Below are 25,406 nucleotides of genomic sequence, written 5' to 3' on the forward strand. Positions count from 1 at the left end.
CCCAGCTTACCCAAAGTTAAATAACTCTTTTGACTTTGCTCCTAAAACTGCAGCCTCTGTTAGTATTAAGCTTTTTGCCACAAGCAGATGCTGTCCTGTGTTTCAGATCATTGCAGTTTGGAACATCCTTTGAGTGTACATGTTATGTGTACGCTGAATTCAAATTCTGTCCACAGTAAATATGAGGAGATAAGATTTTAGATATATTCAAATAGATTTTTCCTCTAAGCTTCAAAAGGTTTTGAAAAATTACCATTATGTATTTCAGGCAAGTTTTGTGGCGTCTGGAAACCGAACAGATATTTCATTAGATGATCCCAACTTCTGGCAAAAATGGGCGAAAAAGGCAGAAATAGATATAGATGCCATCAGTGGTAGAGTAAGTATTTCCGTCCCTTAAAAAACAAAGTTACCTTTTGGAATACTTTATTATTATACTATTTTAAGGTGTTCAACTATGTACTTAACTGAAATTTATCTGCATGAATAAATTGATACAAGGCAGTTAAATGATAACATATTTTACCAGGCACTGCTTCAATTTAATTCTTCAGATACCTGACATGATAGGTCGTAATACAGGGAGAGTTAAATTTTGGAGGTTATTTATGTCTTAAAATTATAATGTGTTTTTAAGTTTTCTAATTGTCTTCAAATAATGAATGAATTTTATTTCACTCTTTAACCTTCATTTTGCTTTTTCAGTGTTAGATCTCTTTAGTGATGATCTAGTCAACCATAAAAGGAGAAAAAAGAAATCAAGAAAGTGGCATTTTCAAATTCTGACAACTAAAAAAATTTAAAATCCAGCTCTGCTTATGTACACGAATGTATTATGCTTAATAAGTATTATGAAATTTAAAGAAAAGAGAAAGTGGCATTTTAAACTTAAAACCCTTTGGGCTTAAGGGCCAAAAGCTAACACAGAATTCATGGAACTGATAATATAACTGTTCACTTTGAAAGACACCTGTCTAATAATATATAGGAATCAGTGTTGCTAAGTCTTACCTACTGTCAAAATAACTGCTAAATGGTTTAAAGAAATTTATATTAAGCATTGATGCATGGGATCCATTTTAATAGATAGCCTTTTAAAATGTAAAACTGTATAATGGAGAATAATGTGACTGCTAAAATAATCATTACTGTTTAATATGTTTTGGAAATATGTATAATTATGTGTGAAACATTATAAATAAGTAAATTAGAAAAGAGATGTTTATTAAAATATTACTGTTTGCCTATTGGCATGTTTATATGCCTAAACAGTTAATGGCGTCTGCAAACCACTATAAAATTAATGAATTAGTGAATTAACAGTATAGAGGATAAATATGACATTTAGCCTTCTTAAATATCAGTACTACCAGAAGTAGAAAAATTATGGAAGAGGAAATCTACTTCATAGTAGAAAAACTATTTAGAACACTTAGGGGTATACCTCCTGGTCATGTATGATTTTAATAAAGTGAATTACCAAACTTAATTGTAAGATTTGTCAATTAGAAAAACTATACATTTTAAACATTTTAAATGAGTTTAAACATAGAAATGCAATCCCAGTCAAAAATGTTAACAGTTTATTCATATAACCAAACAAAGTATAAAAATTCCTCTGAAATAATAAATATTCAAGAATATTAAATCAACTCTTAGGAATCTGACTCGGCAATAATCGCGTTTAATGATAATGTGGTACAGTGATGTACATCGCTGCATTGTTCATTTTAGAAAAAATTAGAAACTAATCTGCTGCTGCTGCTGCTGCTAAGTCGCTTCAGTCGTGTCCAACTCTGTGCGACCCCATAGACAGCAGCCCACCTGGCTCCCCCATCCCTGGGATTCTCCAGGCAAGAACACTGGAGTGGGTTGCCATTTCCCTCTCCTATGCATGAAAGTGAATGTGAAGTCGTGTCTGACTCCTAGCAATCCCGTGGACTGCAGCCTACCAGGCTCCTCCACCCATGGGACCTTCCCAGCAAGAGTACTGGAGTGGGTTGCCATTGCCTTCACAACTAATCAGTACTTTTATATTATCTAATGCAGTAAGTAAAAATCATCATGTAAATCCCTAAATGCTCACTTAGAGCTCTGAAACAGGATGTTTTAGTCACTAAGTCATGTCCAACTCTTTCCACCAGGCCCCTCTGTCCGTGGGATTTCCCTGGCAAGAATACTGGAGTGGGTGGCCATTTGAGCCTCCATGGGATCTTCCCCACCCAGGGATCAAGCCCACATCTCCTGCATTGCAGGTGGATTCTTTACCACTGAGCCACCTGGAAAGCCCCTAAGATAAGATAGTTAACCAAAGAGTCAGAGAGAACAGTACTTACAGTGTGATCTTGGTTTATGATTTTTCAAAAGTATATAATGGTAAAAATAATACACAGACACTTGTGTATTTGTGCTGGCTCCAGCTAGAGCACACTGTAAAGTAAGTACCATTCCTGTGCTATGACTAAAATGAATGAGACCGATGGACCGCTGCTTTAGTAGGGCGTATAAATTCTGGTCGATGTGTAAACAAATACATAAGATAATTTCTGAGATCGTAAGATGGTAGAGAATTCCTGAAGGAATGGAGGTAGCATTAGGTAAAGTGGTCTAGGGAGATCACTCTGAGGGGACATCTGGCCTTAGACTTGAATGATGAGAACAAGGCAGCAATGTAAAGACATGAGAAATAAAATTGCAAGGTAGAGGGACTAGCAGTGAGCCATTGGTTGAAATAGCTTAGTGTGTTCCAAAAATAGAAATAGCTTTGTGTCAGAACATAGGGAGTTGTTGAGAGTGGTGACAGCTTAGGTCAGAAATGATAGATATGGCTCAAATCAATAGTACCTTATAGATAATCATATAGAGTAAAGATTTTATAAATAAATGTATAGAAGCATATAGATGGTCCATAGTAAAGAACTTGCCCTCCAGTGCAGGAGACACAGGTCAATCCATGGGTTGGAAAGATCCTCTGGAGAAGGAAATGGCAACCCACTCCAGTATTCTTACCTGGGAAATCCCATGGACTGAGGAGTCTGGTGGGCTACAGTTCACAGGATTGCAGAGTTGGACATGACTTAGCGACTAAACAACAGCATAGTCATTTAACACTTGTGCAGTTATGTTTTCTGATTTATACATTGTTTAAAGTTTTTTATGTTTTCCAGCAAGAAGTATCATGAAGACAGATGGGTATATATGTTTAAAGTGTAAAAGTATATTAACATATAATAAAGGAATTAAGATATTGAAAGAAATATATAGAGAGCAAAGAATAGAATAAGAACAGGAGAAAATCAATTTATAGGATGTAAATAAGTAGCATTAGAGGAAAAGGAATTATGTAAAAATCATGATTAGAGTATTCAGTTAGCATTGGTGAAGCATTTTAATAATATGCTCTATACCAAGTAAACTCCAATTTGTGGTAAATGTATTTTTGAAACAAAAGATGAAAAATAGGAAATCTGATTTCTGTTTTATCAAATATTTGATGGGAAAACATTCTGAATTAGAAATCACAAAGGAAATAATTGGCATATTCAAATATATGACAAAAAATTGTGTAATGGCAAAAGGTGCTGACTGGTGACTACTTGTAACAGAAGTATATGTGAAAGTATATTTAGTATATAAAAGCTGATGTATTATAGCTGATTCATGTTATACAGCAGATACTAACACAACATTGTAAAACAGTTTAAAAGCGCTAATGAAAATTGATCACAGGTAGAAATGAATCAAAATCTTTACAGATTATGGGCAAAAAAAACTTGAAAATTTACTTCAGAAAATCAAACTAAGGTTTTTTGTGGGGAGAGGACAGAGGAAGGAACAAGTCTTTGTTTTGTTTTTAATTAATTTTTATTGAAGTATAGTTGATTGACAGTGTTTTAGTTGCACATGCACAACAAGGTGTTTCCATTATAAATACATATATTTTTTTTCAGGTTCTTTTCCCTTATAGGTTATTACAAAATATTGAGTATAATTCTCTGTGTTATGCACTAGGTCCTTGTCAGCTTTTTCTTACATAGAAGATGCCAGTTAATAAATGTAGAAGGAATAAGAGAGATGAATATCTCAATCCACCCTATTGATGAATTCTAAAATTAGTTTAAAATATAAGGACAAGCTAAACTTCTATATATCTTTCGAAATATTTATTAGTTACACAAGGAAAACTAGTAAGTTTGCAGTCAAAGAACTTAATAGAGAAGGTTAGTGTCATGAGTAATGACACACTAGCGTTCTGTAACCCATTATTCAGTGCCCTGTGTGCATAACTTACTGTGGGATAGCAGAACCTGCCTGCTCTGCTTCCCCCCTCCCTTTACCCTCTCCTGCTCTAGGACTTAACCAGAGAATACCTCTTCAGGTCCATTGCTCTTATCGTTGCTTATAATGCCATCTCTTTCTTGGATGCCTAGCAAACTACTTCTCATTCTTGAAAATCTCTTTCAAGAATCACTACTTTGTAAATCATTCTGACTTTTTTTTACCCATCTTGTATCATAACGTATTGTATCCTGAAAAAGCATTTGTTTACACATTAGTCTGATCCTCAAGACTATCAGTTTCTCCTGAGCAGAAAACTTAGTCACAGCTACGCCTGCAGCCCATAACATAGTGCCTAACTTAGAGAAATTGTTCAATAAAGGTAAAAGTTTGTCAGCTTAAGTTGTTTTGAATGAATTAAAGTGTATTGAACGTAGTGAGGTTCATACACTTACTGCCTTGCTTGTTGTATATTCAGTTCACTTCAGTCACTCAGTCGTGTCCGACTCCTTGAGACCCCATGAACTGCAGCGTGCGGATTAGTGTTGTCTTTTGGAACACATGGAAACATGATTCCAGATCCATTAAAAAAAAGTGTACCCTTTGACCAAATTTGTATTTCTGGATATTCCACTTCTTTGGACTTATCTTTAGGATAAAATACAAAGATTTACTTTAACATTGTATATTTTAAAAATTGAAGACAATCTAAATTAAATTATGAATTAATTAGGTAAAGAAAATGATTATGATGCATAAATTCAGTTTAAAATATAGTTTATGGTTGTTGTAGAAGCACAGTATAATAATTTTCAGATTAATAATAAAGTAATATACCAAATTCTTTTTATCCTATGATTGTAATATGAATTTATGACAAATGGTAATAAGGATTTTAAAGAAATACTAAAAATTTTAAGTTGATTTAGTAGGTCAATGGAATGTTAGTATTTTCTTTCTTCTGGCTTTATGTAATTATTTTGTTGTTTGTACAGGTTGAAAGGTAAAAATATAAAATATTGTTACAAGCAAAATAGTAAAAGTACCTTCAAGTAATAGCTGTTAAATTTTACAGAACAGCTTGGTTATTGACACGCCAAGAATTAGGAAGCAAACAAGACCCTTCAGTGCCACAAAAGATGAGTTAGCTGAATTGTCTGAACCCGAAAGTGAAGGAGATGAAAAGCCCAAACTTCGGAGACCCTGTGAGCGTTCGAATGGCTATGGAAGAACTGAATGCTTTAGAGTAGAGAAAAATCTGCTAGTTTATGGGTAAAATATTATTTTAATGTTTACTGTTAGTAGTCTGATATATAAATTATAGGAAACATATACTATAGTCTAGTATACTTTGTGTCTTGTTAGAATCAATAAAATTATTTTTAAAGTATCATGTATTTATATATTTAACATATTTAATAGAATGATGAGATACCTTAAATTTTAAAATTATAAATGTATTACTAATGTCAAACTCCTTATTGTTCTCAGATTTGCATATTCAGTAACAAAATGGATAATTTTGTTGTCCATTATTGAATAAAATATACTAGAAATTACCATGATTCTGCATTTTATTCAATGAGGACAAAAAAACTTTATTAGGTAAATCCTGTTAATGACAAGATGTGTTTTTTGCAGTTTTCAGGCCTTTTATCCATGAGTTACGTTTTTCTCTAGGATTTCATCCAATATTAATGTAAATATACCTTTTTTTAAATAGATGGGGCCGATGGAGAGAGATTCTGTCTCATGGCCGTTTTAAAAGGCAGCTAAACGAGCACGATGTAGAAATAATTTGCCGAGCCCTCTTAGCATATTGCCTTGTTCACTACCGAGGAGATGAGAAAATTAAAGGCTTCATATGGGATCTCATTACTCCAACTGAAGACGGGCAGACACGAGAGCTACAGAATCATCTAGGTAGGAGCATACTTTATTTCCTTTTTAAATTCAGCTCTAGTTGTATAACTAGCACTTAACATAGTACCCTATAAAATACTGAAGTATTTCAGATAATGGTAAAGAACTCTTAACCTTCCCTCTCAATACGAGTTCCAAGTTGGAAAAGACTATATATTGCTATCAAACATGTATTGGTTTACAAGTTGTTGACCCAATAGTATTTCTTAGAGGCTGTCCATCTGTATCCATGTAGATCTGTTTTATCTTTTAAACTCCTGCTTAGTAGTCCATAGTATGGATATTTCTTACTTCATTTAGCATCTCCTTTAATGATGGACGTTTAAGACATTTCCAGTTTTAGACAATTGAAAAACAGGTATCATTGAAGATCCCTGTAAATTGCTCATTGTGCACAGGAACAAATCTTTCACTAAAGTAAATATCAAGAAATGGAATTGTTGAATTACAGCATATACATCCTTAGCATCTAAAATGTGGTCTGTGAGCCTTTCCCGGGAGCTTTTTAGAAATGCAGAATCTTAGACCACATACTTACTGCATCAGAATCTACATTTTAACAAGGTCCTCAGCAGTTAGTATGTACATTAAAATTTGGAAAACAGTGATATCCATTTAAATTTTTTTTGATATTTTAATTTGTCATCAAATGTGGCTATGCCAACTTACAGTCTTATCAAAGGGCTGGAAATTTTTCTTTGTAATCTTTGTTACAGAACATTCTTTTTTGCATAAAATAACTGAATTTTCTATAAAAATAAAAAAGATGCTGCTGCTGCTAAGTTGCTTCAGTCATGTCCGACTCTGTGCGACCCCATAGACGGCAGCCTACCAGGCTTCCCCGTCCCTGGGATTCTCCAGGCAAGAACAATGGAGTGGATTGCCATTTCCTTCTCCAATGCATGAAAGTGAAAAGTGAAAGGGAAGTTGCTCAGTGTGTCTGACTCTTAGCGACCCCATGGACTGTAGCCTTTAAATTTGTGTTACATTTTGTTCCCTTTAATCAACAAATACCTGTCAAAGCACCTGTCATGTGCTTCTTTGCAAAGTACTGGGAAAATGAGAAGGAACAACACAGACAAGATCCCTGAGCTCATGAACCTTACATTCTGGTCAGGCAGAGTTAAGACTATATGGACCTTTGTGAGCAAAGTGATCTCTGCTTTTTAATGTGCTGTCTAGGTTTGCCATAGCTTTTCTTCCAAGGAGCAAGTGTCTTTTGATTTTTGTGGCTGCAATTACCATTCTCAGTGATTTTGGAGCCCAATAAAATGAAATTACCTAAATACTTTTAGATTATGATGAATACTGTGAAGGAAATAAACCAGGAACTGAAATCAAGAACAACAGAAAGCACGTGGTTTAGATTTGGGGTGGTCATTGGGGTTCTATCTCAATAAGAGGGAATGAAATTATTAATGTGAAGAGCTGATTTCTGGTGAAGATGGAAGATTGTGTATATTACACAAATATAATTTCATTCTTCCTTAAAACCCAACTTAAATGTCAATAAAGAGGAAAAAATTCAAGGCATTAAGCTTGATGAAGTATACAGGTAAAAAATTTTAGTTTCTTAAATAGTAGAAGGGAAGGAAATGGAGAGGGTATCTATAAATCGGTAGTTCTCAACCAGACATGATTTTGTGCCCCAGTCTTGCTCTCACTCTGGGTTGTTACAACTTTGAGGATGTTAATGGCATCTAATGGGTAGAGGCCATGAGTGCACAGGCAGCACCCACAGTAAGACACTGTGCAGCTCAAAATAACAGTAGTGCCAAGATTGAAAAGCTTGCTGTAATCTGAAAGAGATTGGAATGTCCTCAGCCAGGCATAATGTATGAGCCTTATTTGGATCCTGATTGAAAGCAGCAGCCCAGGGGAAATTTTTCTGTTATTTTTATTAGATAATTATAAATTTGAATACTAAATATTAAGTATTACTGCATTTCTTGGGGCTGACATGTTGTAGGGTATTGTAATTATTTTTTTAAGAAAGTATTTTACATGTGTTAAAAGATACGCAGACATTTATTAGAGGTGATTATTGTCTTCAGTTAATTTCAAAATAGTATTGGATGTTTGGGAGCAAACATAATATAGATAAAGTAAAATTGGCCGTGAATTGATAATGAAGTTGGAAGATAGGACCTGATGCTCCATCGTATTTTTCTATCTATTTTTGTGTATGCCTAATTCCATAATTTAAAAATAAATAAGAATAAACCTTTAAAAGTAGACAGGGTGGGAAACAAATTTTGGAATCTTGGAGTGTTAGAAAAGTGGTAACTAACTTAACCAACCAGAGAGAACTGAATCTTAGGTCAACATTAGGAAAGGGCAACAACCAGCTGATTTTGCTTAATAGATTATCCAAAAGTTTCAAGAGTTTGTGACATCCATGACCTCTGAAAGTGGGTATAAAAGACAGGGGCTTTGATTAAATATTGTCTAAAGGGGAGATCGGACCCATAAATACCCTCTTCAGCTCCATGTACCCATGATATGAAGACTGACTGAATGTTTATTCTCTAGAGAAAATAAAATAAGGTGTGTATTTCATTGGGATTTGCAACATGGACTTACCAAATGGCTATTGAATTAATATGTATAATGGACAGTGTCATACTGAAGGAAGAAAACTAAGAAATTTTCCTTGGTTGATCTGACCAGAGCAAAACCTAAAGATAATGATACCAAAAAGCCAGCCAGATTACCCTTCAAAGAGTCCACAGTCAACTCCATTCATTCAGCCAGCCAGTCAGTTTTCCTTTCGTTCTTAAATATGAGCAAATCACCAAGAGTATCAGATATCTGAGGAAAGTCTCCAACATGAATGAGAGACTAAAAACAAATTGCTAAAATGTAATTGTAGGAAACAGGCTATAAAAAGAAGTTTTTAAATATTAATATTTGAAAAGATACTTCAAGTATACCATGATTTTGAAAGAAGAGTAAACACACTCTTGCAAAACAGATCTTTTAGCCACAACTTACACTTTTGTAACTAAGGAAGCAAAAAGTAAAGCACAGGGAAAGGTTTGATCTTTCAGTTTTTACATTTAGAAAAAAAATGTTTTGGAATGTAGAGGTAATCTGAATGATTAATTAGAGATATTAAATTGGGTGTTGGCAGAAATTGTGTTAATATGTGTGGAGTCATTGTGTTGACTTATCTTGTAATTGAGTTAATATTGATACCATTAACATTTCAAAGATCTCTGTATAGCCTCCACAGACCTCTGAAAGCCTCCAGAAGTTGCTTGCATTATAAAAATGTTTCAAACTGAAAATCTTTATACAAATTATCCCTGATTTCACCTGTCCTCATTTCAACAGGCCTGTCAGCCCCGGTACCAAGAGGTAGAAAAGGGAAGAAAGTAAAGACTCAAACAAGCTCATTTGATATACAAAAAGCAGAATGGCTTCGAAAATACAATCCTGAGCAACTACTTCAAGACGAAGGCTACAAAAAACATATAAAACACCACTGTAATAAGTAGGTAGTAGGGTATTTTTAACACAACTCATTAAGAGTTTACTTTTTTGAATTTTAACAATCTTAAAGCATGCTGATTTGGAGTACAGAGACAGTGTGGTCTAGGACCAGTCCTAATCTTAATCTTACAAGGTGTCCTTCAGCAAATCATGGTACCTCTTGTGTCACTTTTCATCAACAGAGAGAGAAAACTGACCTCCAAGTGATCTCGTTATATCTTTCTTGGCTCTTAAATAATGATGATTGTGAAGATTTTGGAGAAACCTATTGTATATATATGGTAGTAATGTCATTAATTTAATCAGAAGTAATTGTTATTATTTCATTATAAAAATTCTGTATACAGTTTCTTTTTTAATTTTAACCCCATGGATGAATTTTCTTTAATGATGATTAATGTCTTTTTATTTTTTCCCTTCATTTTTAGAGTTTTGCTTCGTGTGAGAATGCTGTATTATCTAAAGCAAGAAGTCATTGGAAATGAGTGTCAGAAAGTTTTTGATGGAGTTGATGCAAGGTAAATACCATGTTTATATTTAGTTTTTAGCAATATGATGAGGCAAAAGTTAAATGACTAGGAAATTGTATATTAAGTGGCTCTTTATTCAGTGAAATTCACAGAAAGGAAAATCTACCAAATTTAGAGTAATCCTCGTCAATTTGTTGCCTTTCGTCAATAATCTCATTGTTGGCTCTGTCACCAAAAATTATAAGAAGAGTGAAAATAGCAGTAGTAGTAGCTTGCTACTACCATGTGAAGTGAAAGTCGCTCAGTCGTGTCCAACTCTTTGCAACACCATGAACTATATAGTCCGTGGAAGTCTGCAGGCCAGAATACTGGAACGGGTAGCCTTTCCCTTCTCCAGGGAATCTTCCCAACCCAGGGATAAAACCTGCCGGGGTCCAGCCCCGGTGGATCCAGGGAATTCGAAGGGTGGACGGCGTTGGCGTGGAAAGACTTGTTTATTTATTAATATAAGATTAGATTAAGAACTGTAGCGTAGTAGGAAAGATTAAGTGGAGGAAGAGGGCTGAATAGCTTGGTTTACACGGAAGGCCAATAAAATTCCAGACAAGGAATTTGCACCATCTACGTTGGGCCACCGGCGCCCGCTTGAATATCTAAGGGTGCCTCGCCTTAAGCTCCCTTTTGCGCGGGTCTTAACAGCCAGGGCAAGTAAGTAGACCTGGCGAGCCTCCGCGCCCCAGGTGGAGATTCAGCCTGAAGTTAAAGTAAAGAGCAGAGAGAGGGAAAGGGAGAGAAGAAGAAAGAGAGAGAAAGACACGGGGGGGAGCCAGAGTCCCAAGAAACCAGGCCGAGAGACTAGTTCGAGAAACTGGTCCGAGAAGCTGGCCCCATCCTTTATTGTTCAGAAGGCCTTTTATACTTTTGATAAAACATGGAGATCAATGGATAACACAAAATTATGTAGTGTTCGCAGCCCAGACTCTTTCTGTACATCATTTTGTATACAAAAGGTCTCGGGTGATTTACATTATCTTCTGGCCAAGAGGCTTGTTAACACTTTTTGGCTCTCTTCCTTAATGAATGTTAATTTTGTATCCGCTGAAGTGTTTTTCTTTAATCTGCATCTCCTTAAAGCATTAAAGTTACATCTCTATAGAACAAAGGTGCAGTGGGATATAACAAAGAAGGTACTTAACTCAAAGATCTAATGTTGCTAATACCAGGTCTACTACTTGCATTTCTATATACCAACTATATCTAAAAATAAAGGATATGAAAATTTGGCAGCAAGTATTGACTCAACAAATGAAACTTTTAATCAGTCCTATTCTAAAGATTTTGACTTCTCGGAAGCTCCTACATTCCTAGGATGTTTTAAGCTTCCTGTGCCTCCTGCGGTCAGGAGGCCTCAAACAATCACATGCGCAGCTGTCCTGCAGGCAGGCTAGAAAGCCATCAGAGGGGTTTTTTGGATTGAAACACTCTTTCAAATGCAGAAGACTAAAGCCCTGAATTGACTTTTTCCAGAAAATGTCAGAAGAGTAGAAAAGCAGAGCACAAAAGCCGGCAGATTTTTGTTGGGGTACATGCTTAGGAATTTCCAGAGGGGTCCCTGAAGTCTGAGCACGCCTTGCGTATGTCAGCTTCCTTCCTCATGACCTTGTCACGGGCGGGATTCCTCACACTGGCTCCTGGCAAAAACCCAGGTCTCCCACATTGCAGGTGGATTCTTTACTGGCTGAGACACAAGGGAAGCCCTCTCTGGTCGTGGTGGTTAAACAGCTTATTTGTGTTTAATCACATTTGAGATTAATGATCACAAGTTTGAAGTGAGTCATTTGGCAGGGCTTGTGTGATTTTCTCCAGCAGTGTTCAACTGCTTAGGTATAGGCAAAAAGGTAAGTGGGTTTTTAGGTTTAACATGAATTGGGATTGTGTCATGTGTATAGAACAGAGGGAAAAGCCAGCAAAGAATTTTAGTGAGTACAGTGCTGGACTACAGAATGCTTATTTATACTGAGGAAAGTGGGGGATGAAACTGGGGAAGAAAGTGATGATGGATAGTACCTGGTAAGATGGGGGACATCATGATGAAGCTAGAGAATTATAGTGAAAAGTACCCAAGTTAACTGAGTTAGAAGGAACTGACAGGTGGAATTCAGTTTGAAGAGATAATGCTGCTATTGGTGATGGTAACATTAAGTATATGACTGTGTGCATGTGTGGCTGTGGTAGAGAGAAAAAAAAAGGTGATGTAAAGGTCAAGGATCTGAGAGACCAAGTATTGGATGGATGACATGAGGATGCACGAGTCCCTCTTTGTAGTAAGAGGGAGGAAACTTAAGTTTTAGGGCTCTTACTGCCATATCTAAGCCCTAAAACTGTAATTCTCTAGCTTCATCATGGTGTTGGTGTCCCCATGTTACCACTTACTATTCATCATCACTTTCATCCCCCACTTTCCTCATTATAAATAAGCATTCTGTAGTCCAGCACTGTACTCACTAAAATTCTTTGCTGGCTTTTCCCTCTGTTCTTGACACATACTTGACACAACCCCAATTCATGTTAAACCTAAAAATCCATTTACCTTTTTGCCTATATCTGAGCAGTTGAATGTTGCTGGAGAAAATCATACAAACTCTGCCAAATGACTCACTTCAAATTTATGGTCATTAAACACAAATAAGCTGTTTAACCAACATGACCAGAAAGTTCATTTACCAGTTCTTCAAGAGGACCATTCCATACCTCTCTCCTCAAGCCATCTTCCTATCCTACTAGCATCCCCTCCAATAATGACTTTGGTATATATTTCATGAAGAAAATAGAAACAGACAAGAGCCACCTTCAGTTCTACTTGTCATATGTGTCCCGCTATTTATTCCTTCTCTCGGGATGCCCTAGAAATCATCCTCCTCATCCTCCTAAGAGCAGCCCTTATGCTTGGAACTCATCTCTTACCTTTTAAAGATTTTACACCTTTGTTTCCTGAATCATCATTTCCCCTACTCTTTACTGAATCATGCTCTTGGCATATATGCATTCCTTAATATCATTCACTTTAAAAAGAACAGAAAACCTGCTATAATATACATACATCCTTCTAATCCATTTCTCTGCTGTCCTTCACGAAAATAGAGAGCTGTGTGGGTTGATAATCTTATACCTCTTTACTTTGCATTTTCTCTTCAGCCTGTTCCAGTTAATCCTGTATCTCCACTCTCTGACTGAAATAATTTTTAGTAAGGCCACTAATAACCTACAGTGTGAAGTTTAGATGTCTCTGAACTTACTCTGTTTCTCCCTTCTTGAAATGATGTCTTCAGGAGACTTCCATGCTGCTACACCCACCTGGTGGTTCTTTTTTCCTCGTTGCTCTTTTTATTTTCCTTTGCTAGCTCTTACTCTTCTAATAGAGGCTTCCCAGGTGGCTCAGCTTTTAAGCATCCATTGGCTAATGCAGGAGACGCTGGTGCGATCCCTGGGTCAGGATGATCCCGTGGAGAAGGAAATGGCCACCCACTTCAGTATTCTTGCTTGGAAAATCCCGTGGACAGAGGAGCCTGGCAGGCTACAGTTCACAGGGTCGCAAAGAGTCAGATGTGGCTGAGACTGAATGACAGCAGCTCCTGATAGAGCTCCAAACGTTGGATTGGTCAAGGGCGGTGTCCTCAGCTTGCTTTCTTGCCTGTTCTTTCTCCTTAGGTGAACTTATGCAGCCTCATCATGTCAAATATGATCTATACACAGATGACTGTCATCTTTACATATTCATCCCAGACCCCTCCCCTCAGCTCCAAAGTCTAAAGCAGCTGCCTCAAACATTTCCACTTGAAATATCTGATTAACATCTCAGTCTTCCCCTGCATCTTCCGAATCTGCTGTCTCCTTTTGTTCCCTCCCCACCCTCCCACATTCGGGCCTTCTCCATCCTAGTAAATCTACCACCCAGTTGCTCTGGTATTATTCTTGATCATTCTCTTCTCCTCAAACCCTACAGGAAGACTTGTTAGCTTGACAAAGTATATGTGAAGTCTGAGCACTTTTTCTCTCTTTGCTCTGCTGACTCCCTAGTCCAAGCCACCATTATCTCATGTTTAGACTTTTGCAATGGCCTCCTTATTGAGTCTCTTTGCTTCTTCTTTTTCAAGTGAAAGTGAAGTCGCTCAGTCGTGTTCGACTCTTTGCGACCCGTGGACTGTAGCCCACCAAGCTCCTCCGTCCAAGGGATTCTCCAGCCAAGAATACTGGAGTGGGTTGCCATTTCCTTCTCCAGGGGATCTTCCCGACCCAGGGATCGAACCCAGGTCTCCCACATTGCAGGCAGACGCTTTAACCTCTGCACCACCAGAGTAGTTGGATTTTGTTGTTGTTTTGGCACAGCCCCACGATTTGCAGGATCTTAGTTCCCCAACCAGGGATTGAACCCAGGCCCCCTGCAGTGGAAGCACAGAGTTCTAACCACTACTGGACTGCCAGGGAATTCCCATTTTTGCATCTTTTGCCTCTCTACAGTTGTACCTTGATACAGAAACCAGAGTGATCTTTGTAAAGCAAAAATCAGGCCAAGGTACTCCTCTTCTTAGAACCTTTTCATTTCTCTTAGAATAAAGACCTATCCTTTAGTGACCTACATAAGCCTGGGCCTTCTACCTCCACTCTGTCCTTCATCCATAATGTTCCTCCAGCATGTTAGGCTCATTCTGTGCTGTTTCCCAGTACAATACTCTTTCCCCTCATTTTCCACAGAAGTGCCTGCTCCCATCATGCAGGTCTCAGTGTAGGTTTCACCTCTGCAGATGGGCCTTCCCTGCCCGCTCTAACTTAACCTTATTTTGTCTCATTCATGATGCCTACTAGTATTAAAAATTGTATTTATTTTTAAATCGTATTTCTCCTGTCAGTACAGTTTAAGCTGACTGAAGGTGACATCTGCTATCTGTCTTATTGGTGATCATATTCCTAGCCCCAAGAACCTGGGAAATAGTAACAATCAGTGAATATAATTTGTTATTGGTTGATTGGCTCCTCTTTTTCTTTGATCTGATTGAATTCAACCCCCTTGTGATTTCCTAGGAACTGTGATCTTTGAATTAATCTCTTTCATCATTCTCTCCTTCACTGGTTTCTCATTTTGGGTTTTATTTGGATTTTAACGTATTCTTATCTCTGTCAACATACTACCTCATTCCTTCCAGGCCTTTGCATTCTTGGGGAAACATTCTCTTTCCCATTTTCCTCCCTTCTTCCTCTCTTACTCCTCAGGCAACATCAAATCAGCCTCCCTGTTTTCTCAACTGGGTGCCTTGTCACAGCACTCATCACAGGTATTGAAGAGGTTTTGCAGATACTTCTTCAAAAGGGCAGGAATCTGTCTATCTTATTATTGCCATTGTTAGCACCTAGTGAATACTGTTTAAATCTATTTTGAATGGATGATCTGGCCAGGGGAAGTCAGAGGCTTTATGCAAGAGATTGCAGACATTAACAACAGGAGTATATGCACCTTATTGTATTCTTTTCCCCAGCAGTTAATAACACTTAACATGCACATGGTACATTTAAACCATGAGGTATATTACTGAGTGCCCTTTACTAGTCGCTCCGTCGTGTCTGACTCTGTGACCCCACGGACTGTAGCCCACCAGGCTTCTCTGCCCATGGAATTCTCCAGGCGAGAATACTGGAGTGGATTACCATTCCCTTCTCCAGAGGAACTTCCCACCCTAGAACCCTGGTCTCCTGTATCGCAGGCAGATTCTTTACCGTTTGAGCTTCAGGGAAGTCTGTAAAGTGAAAGTAACTCAGTCCTGTCCGACTCTTCAGAACTGCATGGACTGTACAGTCCATGGAGTTCTCCAGGCCAGAAAACTGGAGTGGGTAGGTTTTTCCCTTCTCCAGCAGATCTTCCTAACCCAGGAATTGAACTGGAGTCTCCTGCATTGCAGGCAGATTCTTTACCAACTGAGCTATCAGGGAAGCCTCCTTTACTCTTTAAAACAAGGAAAAAACCTTCCACCTCAGATGTCACAGTGTTTTGAGCTTAGAGTGCCACCTGCTGGTTTGTATAGGGAAATACAGTATCTGACCCACTTGATAATTCCTCTTTGGGTATCCTGTCTCCAGTGTTCTTTCCTCTTTTTCCTTTATCATTCTGTGCTTCTGCTTTGATTAATCCTGACCAGGAGTGAAATAAAAACTAAATCTCTTCTTTAACTGTATTTTTTCTCATCTGTTTTTCAGCTTTTGCCATATCATAGGAAAACCTCTCTTCCTTTTTCTGCACTAAACTAAAAAATACTGTGATTGTGACACTTCTGTTTTTAAGCAAAATAAGATATAATGAGATGTGCATTTTAGAATGCTGAAAAATGTCTTTCAGTCTCCTGGCAAAACATGAAAAATAAAAAGTGATTTCCTTATGTTTTATTTACTTATTGAATTTATAACTCTTTCTTTTTCATTGTCAGTGTCTTTTATTTCAACTATATTAGTGCTTAAGTATTAGGTTCTTGTGAACCAGACCAGAAACACTGATTACTTATTTTATATCTGTATGAAAGTTTATTTTGAGTTCCCAAAGATAACCAACTTATAGATGAACTTTTGTCACACAACTTAGGAAACTCTTCATATCTTACATCCCTAGTCCTTTGTTAATTTATAAAATTTATGATGCTAAGATGAAGAGATGAAATGCAACTAAATTTGTGTTTTTTATGTGTTGTATCTTTAAATCATATCTGTGATTCTTTGAAAACTGATAATTCATTAATTTCATAGAGAAATTCTCAAGTAGAATTTTGATTCCCTGGGGTATTATGCTGTGCTTAATCACTCAGTCGTGTCCGACTCTTTGCAACCCACTGGAGTATAGCCTACTAGGCTCTTCTGTTCATGGGGATTCTCCAGGCAAAAATACTGGAGTGGGTTGCCATGCCCTCCTCCAGGGAATCTTCCTGGCCCATGGATTGAACTCAGGTCTCCTGTATTGCAGGTGGATTCTTCACCCTTTGAGCCACTAGGGAAGCCCAAGAATACTGGAGTGGGTAGCCTATCCCTTCTCCAGGAGACCTTCCCAACCGGGGAATCAAACTGGGGTCTCCTGCATTGCAAGAAGATTCTTGCCAGCTGAGCTACTAGGCAAGCCCTATTCAATCTCTGCCCCTTTGGCTGTTGAATGCAATATAAGAATGACATATATTTATATAAAAATTAATTATATTTGCTAATCCTTATCAAACATTATTAACTCTATGCTAGGCTGAAGGAGACAGTGGCTTGAATCTCTGTGGTAAAGAAGTGAACATTTCAGTCGTTTTATGCATGGCATCTTTCCCTTTTTAGAGGTATATATTACTTTAGAGGTGTGTTACTCACAGAATGTTTCTGGGAAAATGATAATTTCAAGTGATGAAAGAAAAGAAAGTTATATTTATAAAATTATAAGTGCTGTAGTTGCTTTACATTAATGAAAACCACCAAATTACCAGAGCATCATGGCTTTATCATTGTGTTCTTATTAACTTATCATACTATCATTTTGTGGCATGGTATTATAAATAGCATAAAAATAGCACTTTGAGTGGTTTCATCAAATTATTAATCAAAAACTTGCATTTTTCTCTAGTTATAAGCAGTGCTTCATTTTTCAGTGTGACTTCCTAGCAATTGTTGCTGTTGCCGTTCAGTCACTCAGCTGTGTCCAGCTCTTTGCGACCCCATGGACTGCAGCACGCCAGGCTTCCCTGTCCTTCCCTGTCCTTCCATCTCCCAGAGCTTGCTCAAACTCATGTCCATTGAGTCAGTGATGCCATCCAACCATCTCGTCCTCTGTCGTCCCCTTCTCCTCCTGCCTTCAATCTTTCCTGACGTCAGGATCTTTTCTCATGAGTGGGCTCTTCGCATCAGGGGGCCAAAATATTGGAGCTTCAGCTTCAGCATCAGTCCTTCCAGTGAATATTCAGGATTGATTTCCTATTCCTAGCAATAGCAGTCTAAGAAAGACATAACTTGTTTTACAGTGTAGAGCAATTAGATTTGCTTTTTTAGGGGCTCAGTCTCCTCATATACAAAATAAAATATTTGAACCAGATGATTTTGGCCACATTGTTTGCTGACATAATCAGATAGAACCTTTTGTCTGTATCTGAAGGAAATCAGTGGAAAGAATATTATTCCTTAAGGATAAAGTAAACCTTTTGAAACTTACTTCTTCAGTTGTGCTTAAGAGTATTAATTCATTTTATGATATCTTTGTAGTTGTTGTGCAGTTTTATAATTTTAATTATAAATTATATATATAATTTTAATTGGTGATAATTGTGGGAAATAATAAAGTTATATTCTCTTTTTGTTAAAAACCACAATGCTTTTTAGAAGCTGTATAAAATTTTGCCTCCTTTTAGACTTGTTTATAGTAACTCATAAAGTCATATCATGCTTTTTTTTAAGTGACATTGATGTTTGGGTCCCAGAACCAGACCACTCAGAAGTTCCAGCTGAGTGGTGGGATTTTGATGCTGATAAGTCACTCCTTATTGGAGTTTTTAAACATGGTAAGTGAGAAGTAAGATAGGTAGTCTTCATCTCTGTGTACTGTTAAGTCAGCTATGTCTTAATTTATTGATTTCCACTTACAGCTTTATTTCAGTAATACCCATTGAACACACTATATAAAACATGCACTCTCAAACTGTGCATCTGTCACTACATTTTGTTATGAGTGGGTGGCGTATATAAACTGCTTCTCCCAGACATGTCTCATGTAACATTCCCTCTCAGGAAGAGTTTTTATGTGAGATTTGTTGCATATGATCAGTTTTTCCTCTTTTTCAGTTTAACTGATAAATTTAATCTAGATTCCTAAGTATACTTACTGTCAGACCATGTAATGTTTGTGATAATTTCTAGAAAACGTTTAACCTGTATCATTTTAACATATGGTCCCTTTAGTCCAGGAACATCACCCATCATAAATATGAGAAATACTTGCATGTTTTTCTTCTTTTTATCCTTTTTACTTACAAAATTGGTGGTCCCTCTAGGTTATGAAAAGTATAACACTATCCGAGCAGACCCAGCATTGTGCTTCTTGGAAAGAGTCGGAAAACCTGATGAGAAAGCAGTTGCTGCAGAACAGAGGGCAAATGATTATATGGATGGGTACGTGCATTTCAGAAGCATGAGTTCTCCGTATATCTCTGTCAACATCAGCATGTTCTATGTCAGTGATGTTTCTCTTTAAATAAAGTAGTAGTAAGAGATTCTGGAGTTTACAATCCAAGCGGGCTAATGATAGTCTAATAAATCAGCACTTGTCAAACAGAGTGTGAGTGAAGACAGAGACTGGACCTTCCCCACACCCATTCATTTGATGAGTTCTTCACTTGTCCATTCTTAGTAGTCACAGCAATTAAGACCATAAAATTTTGAAGGTATGAGAGGGAATAAGAAGGCTAAGCATACACAATTGAAGAGAAATATGATGTTCATTATACCTGTTTCTTTTCTCACCAAAAGTGAAAAGTAGGAGACTCTGTTAAGATTAATATCACATTTATAAGTGAACTTGGGGGTAATTAGAGTAAATTAGAACTAGTGTTCTTCTGACTTGCCATGTAATTGCCTTCATGCTAATAGACTTGATCTCCTCTGGCTAAAGAACAGAGACTTAAGTCTGACCTTTAAAACATATTAAAAAGTCTTTCCAACAGTACCCCATTTGTTTGTCCAGCCAAGGCAAATTTGAAGTTCGGGAACAATAATTTTGGCATTTGTTGGTATTTAACAGGGATGTGGAAGATCCAGAATACAAACCTGCCCCAGCTATCTTTAAAGATGATATAGAGGTATGCTTTGGATCATGTTTTTAAGTCCTCAATTCTAGTTATCCATGTTTTCTTTTGTTTGCTTTTTCTTTTGTGTGTTTTTCCTTCGTATGTTTTTATTATACATCATTTCTCAGAAGTTAGTGACCAGCTTAGGTTGCCAGACATCACAAATAAGCATTTAGAATCTGCTTGATCTCCCCTTCTAGACAGGCTTGGGACTGGTTTGGACATATGGATGAAATGGAGCTTGCCAACATGCTACACTGCTAGGAACCAAAAACCACAGTGTTCAGGAACGAAATCCCAAAGCAGAGTGAAAACTAGATACTAAAGGTACACAGCAACAGGTAGAAACTGTGCCGTCATAAAACAGTTTGAAATTGAGGGTAGAGCCTAGAGGAATTTTGAGCTGCTAAAGCACAGTTCTAAGTGTTCCATTTATAGAAAGTCAAAAGGAGGAAAAAGAGTTGTTGAAAGTACAGAAAATAATCTGTTGGATTGGAGAAATGATATTAAAAGAGGAGAGGAATTTCTCCAGTATTTCTGAGAACACAGTAAAGACTAAACAGTGCTATGGCTGTCAGGTAGGATTTGCTGGCCTTGGTTGCCAGGGGAATGGGATATTGGTGTGGTGCCTATATGTGGAAGAAAGATGAGGTTTAGGCCAGTATGTACCAGTGAGAATGATATCCAGTAAAATCAGAACCCTTAAAGGGTAGGACTTTCTGCCAAATTGCACATAAAAACATAGAAATTTATCTCAGCTTGGGCTTCAGGTAAGGAGAAAATTATCTCCCCTGAGAACTCATAACCATAGGCCTACCTTTTCTTGAGTTTATGGTTTGATTTTTTTTTTTTTAATTTAATCTGCATGGTCCAGGACTTCTCAAGACAAAACATGTAATATAAAAAGAGATCCCAAGCTGGTAATACACTTGAGGTACCTGGTGAAAGAAAACAAAGATAAAGAACTAATAGAAGAAACAACTTCAGCTGAGATTATATTTGCATCCTGAAGATAAAAGCCTTCCATGAAATAAGGTCAAGATCCCAAACTTCATCTATGAGGAACACTTTGCCATGAGTTAATGTTAGCAAATACAACAAAGAACAAGATTAGATCTCTAAGAATTTCTAATAATAGATCTCCTGAAATAGAAAATAAATAAATTTTTTACTCATTAAAGACATAAAGAACTAAGAACAAAAGAAAGCATATGATTTTAAAAGGGACATGTGAAGGAGAATTATATGTAACTTTATAAGTGGAAAATATTGACCTTGAAATTTAAAACTCAACAAATAAGTTAAACCTTGTGCTGGAGAAGCAAATTAGACACAGTTCATGAAAGAAGAAATTATTTACAATATAGAAGAAATTATCCATAATGTAGCATAGATGAATCAGTTTGAGCCAAAAAGAGACAAACTACATAGTAATTTCAACAGGGCAAGCTTGACGTAAAGACTTACTGATTGTGATAGAGGAATTGAAATAATGAGAGATAGACTAGAAAGAAGTGTTGAGAACTCTAAAGAATGTAAGAATAGGCACTGCTCCTGAGGCTGAGATACAGCACCCAGGGAAGGATCCTGTCCCCATTAGGGCTAAGGGATTGGCCTTGGTAAGCAGAGGACTGTTACCAAAAAGATTAGAAATAACAAAGATAGGGTGCAGAGAAAAGTGAGACCTGGCACACTGTCGGCGGGAATGTAAATTGGTGTGGTCACTATGGAAAACAGTATGGAGGTTCCTTAAAAAATCGTCATGTGACCCAGCAGCCAGACTACGGGTACTTAGCCTTTAAAGAAAAAACACAAATTTGAAAAGATATATGCACCCCATCACATGTTGTTTCAAGTATTATTTATAATAACCAAGATGTGGTAACAGCCTAAGTGTCAATTGATGGAAAAATGGGTGAAGAGATTGTGAGAGATAAATACACATAACACACATTTTCATATATATGTTTATGTATATATGTATACAATGGAACATTATTTTTAAAAAGACTGAAATCTTCTCATTTGCAACAACATGGATGGACCTTGAGAACATTATGCTAAGCGAAATAAGTCAGAGAAAGACAAATCCTGTGTGATCTCTTAATATGTGGAATCTAAAAAAGAACATATTTTTAAACTAAATTGATAGATACAGAGAACAGTTTGTGCTTGCCAGAGACTGGGAGTTAGAGATGAGGTGGAAATGGGTTGGTTTGGGTTTTTTTAGTTTAAATAAATTTTTAAAATTCTATTGCAAAACAAAGTATTATAAACAAAATCGATTCTCTTATTGTATCTTGACCCAGTTTCTCTGTGACAGATTTCTGTTTTCTTTTGAAAGGATGATGTTTCCTCACCAGGAGATCTTGTTATAGCAGATGGAGGTAAATAACATTTCTTTCTTTCTTTTAGTATTATTGTAAATTAGCATTCCCATGATACCATGAGATAAGTAAACTAGTACACTATTATATGTTTCAAATGTACATGAAATTTATTTACAGTTGCAATCATTATAAAACATAGTTGATTGAAAGTTTAACAGTATTTTTAGTTTTTAGAGCTCTAATTAAAGAGTTTTTAAAAGAGATTTGTTTTTGCGTTTTGCTTAATTGGATTACAAGAAAAAATTAGGAAATTTTGCTGTTTTTGTGAGCTTCATGATAGTATCTATTTAGTTTTTTTGTGTGTTTGTTTTTTAGTTGTGTTTTTTTTTTTTTAATTGACATGAGTTTCTTTAAATGTAGATGGTCAGCTGATGGAGGGTGATAAAATTTATTGGCCTACTCAGTCAGCTTTAACTACCCGTTTGAGGCGTCTCATTACTGCATATCAGCGTACCAATAAAAACAGACAAATCCAGCAGATACAACCTACTTTCCCTGTACCTGCCAGTGTTATGCAACCTCTTTATGAAGAAGCCACTCTTAACCCTAAAATGGCAGCCAAGATAGAAAGACAGCAGAGGTAAGACTAAGTTTTTAATATATAGTATCTAAATATACTGTTCATTCTGAAGTCTCTTAGGCTATGATTATCTCACTTTTCTAAAAACATATCTAGGTAAAAGTTGGTCACAGCAAAATGCTTTATGCACACATACGTGTACATAAGTATATGCACACACAAAGATGGTTAAACTAATACAGACTGCATTTTATAGTTACTAGGTCTTATTTTATGTGTAGTTCATGTTTATGAACAGTGAGGTGTAAGGGAAATGAAGGTGAAAACTCAACAGTTAAATTATAAATGAAATGTATTTTTAAATTATATGAAATAAATTCCATTGTGTCTTATTTCACATGATGGCATTAATGAAGTACAGAATTCATAAAAGAGAAGTTTGTCTCTGCTTTTTACAGAGGATGAACTCTTAAAGCTACTGATGTCAAAGGGAAATAAGTAGTAGTAGAACTTCTTGCAAGAGATCTTGTTAGGAAGACAGGCACACTTCTCTCATCCCCAAAACTTTAACTTCTTAAAAAGAATAGAATCCCTGGAAAAGAATAAGAAAGTTTAGCATAACCCAGGCTCCTTGTTAAACCTGGATCTTTGGATTTTTTCTGAAAGATAAATCATTGTTCCTTTGTTTCACTTGAGGCACATTCATTGTAACCAGAATTTACTCCAACATTTAAGATTTTAGCTATCCTAGATGCCGCCACCTATGTAAATACACTGATTCAGTTATCTGTCCTTGCATAACCACCCATCCCATAACACAGTGATGTAAAGCAACAGCAGTTTTTTATTTCTCACAATTCTGTGGGTTGACCAGGTGATTCTTCTGCTTCCCATGGTGTTGGCCAGAGTGTAGGAAGGGTTTGAAAATCAAGTTAGTTGTACAGTCACGTCTGACTCTGCGATCCCATGGACTACAGCCCACCAGGCTCCTCTGTCCGTGGAATTCTCCAGGCAAGAATACTGGAGTGGGTTGCCATTTCCTTCTCCAGGGGATCTCCCCAACCCAGGGATCAAACCTGGGTCTCCTTCATTGCAGGCAGTTTCCATGAAGGAGCATTCCAGATGGCAAAGGCTGAAGTTGCAGGGTTTTATGGCCCAGCCTCAGCACTTGCAGTGTCACAGCTGCCACCCTACTGTTGGCCAAAAGAATCACAGGGCCGACCATGATTTAAGGGAAATGAGTTGCATCTCTCAAATAGAAGAGTGGCAAAGAATTTGTGGCCATCTTCAATCTGCCACATAACATTTTGCCTCAGTCTGGAAGATTTAGATAATCTTCCTAAAGTTTTAGTTTTATCATAATATTCATAATATAATATTCAGTGCCCTTTATTTCGTACAAGGATAAAGCCTACCTTCTTAAGCCTTAATTCAAGAGTCTCTTTAGTTTAGGCCTTAGCATGCATTTATAATTTTATTCACTACTATTTCCTCAGCCTGAATGCCCCACTTAGTCTTGATTCAGTATCCTACTTAAGTTGTTCTGTCACCGAAACTTCTTATTAACTCTTCGGTCCATACATGGCCCTACTATTCCTTCAGTGTTCAGCCTGGGTTCTTTATCCTCTGTTGGTTTTTTCCTGCACTAGACTAGCACACAGTATTCTTTGTTTTCTGCACTCATATAGCACTTACCTAAATAAAACTAGTCATTTTCAAAATGATAAAAGATCCTATAATAACATTCATCTTTTCCTTTCCATGTCTTATCTAAGCTGTAAACAAATGCCACTTAACTCTGTGATGTCTTTCTTGGTTAGTCAAGTTTGAACAAATCCTTCCATCTTCTGTGCTGTCTTAAACTTGTGGTTTCTATAATACAGACAACTATAAAATACTACCTTATACTGTAAATATGTTTGAAATGTTTTATCTTTTATTCAAAGGGAGGATCATCATGTCTTATACATTCTTGTATCCCATACATAGTTTTTCACACAGTTAAGTACGCAAAAAAAACCATTATTGTCTGAAGGAAAAGAAGCATGGATAGAGATGAGTCAACTAGCATTTTTAAATGTGTTTATAAGGCAGTAACCCTGGATTTAATCTTTTAAAGTGTTAGGTACTTGAAATGTTTTTGAATTTTGCAATAGTCATTTATATTCAGCATTAATATTATTTCATGAGCAATATGACTTTTTCTTTAACTCAAAATAGATGGACAAGAAGAGAAGAAGCTGATTTTTACAGAGTTGTATCTACATTCGGAGTGGTATTTGATCCTGACAGAGGCCAGTTTGATTGGACAAAATTTAGGGCTATGGCTCGGCTACATAAGAAAACTGACGATAGCTTGGAGAAATATCTGTACTCATTCATGTCCATGTGTAGGAGGGTTTGTCGTCTTCCTTCCAAAGAAGGTATGTATAAAAATTTTTTTTTTTCCTGTGTTTCAATCAAGGAAACAGAACTAAAATTCAGAAAT

The 25,406-nt window shown here is 36.8% G+C and overlaps 1 protein-coding gene across 41 annotated transcripts in view; it reads left to right on the forward strand.

Moving 5' to 3' along the window:
* Positions 1 to 25,406, forward strand: part of CHD9 (chromodomain helicase DNA binding protein 9) — a 220,620-nt gene that overhangs the window by 174,569 nt on the left and 20,645 nt on the right. For all 41 annotated transcript variants that reach the window (XM_060398313.1, XM_060398311.1, XM_060398335.1 and 38 more), the window contains 11 exons: positions 269 to 379; positions 5,354 to 5,550; positions 6,002 to 6,201; positions 9,538 to 9,697; positions 10,125 to 10,214; positions 18,624 to 18,727; positions 19,217 to 19,334; positions 19,963 to 20,020; positions 22,353 to 22,395; positions 22,759 to 22,978; positions 25,139 to 25,341. In XM_060398313.1, the coding sequence (XP_060254296.1) occupies positions 269 to 379; positions 5,354 to 5,550; positions 6,002 to 6,201; positions 9,538 to 9,697; positions 10,125 to 10,214; positions 18,624 to 18,727; positions 19,217 to 19,334; positions 19,963 to 20,020; positions 22,353 to 22,395; positions 22,759 to 22,978; positions 25,139 to 25,341 (1,504 nt within the window). The remainder of the gene's footprint in view (positions 1 to 268; positions 380 to 5,353; positions 5,551 to 6,001; positions 6,202 to 9,537; positions 9,698 to 10,124; positions 10,215 to 18,623; positions 18,728 to 19,216; positions 19,335 to 19,962; positions 20,021 to 22,352; positions 22,396 to 22,758; positions 22,979 to 25,138; positions 25,342 to 25,406) is intronic.

The sequence above is a fragment of the Ovis aries genome, chromosome 14 (assembly GCF_016772045.2).
Source record: "Ovis aries strain OAR_USU_Benz2616 breed Rambouillet chromosome 14, ARS-UI_Ramb_v3.0, whole genome shotgun sequence".
NCBI lineage: Eukaryota > Metazoa > Chordata > Mammalia > Artiodactyla > Bovidae > Ovis > Ovis aries.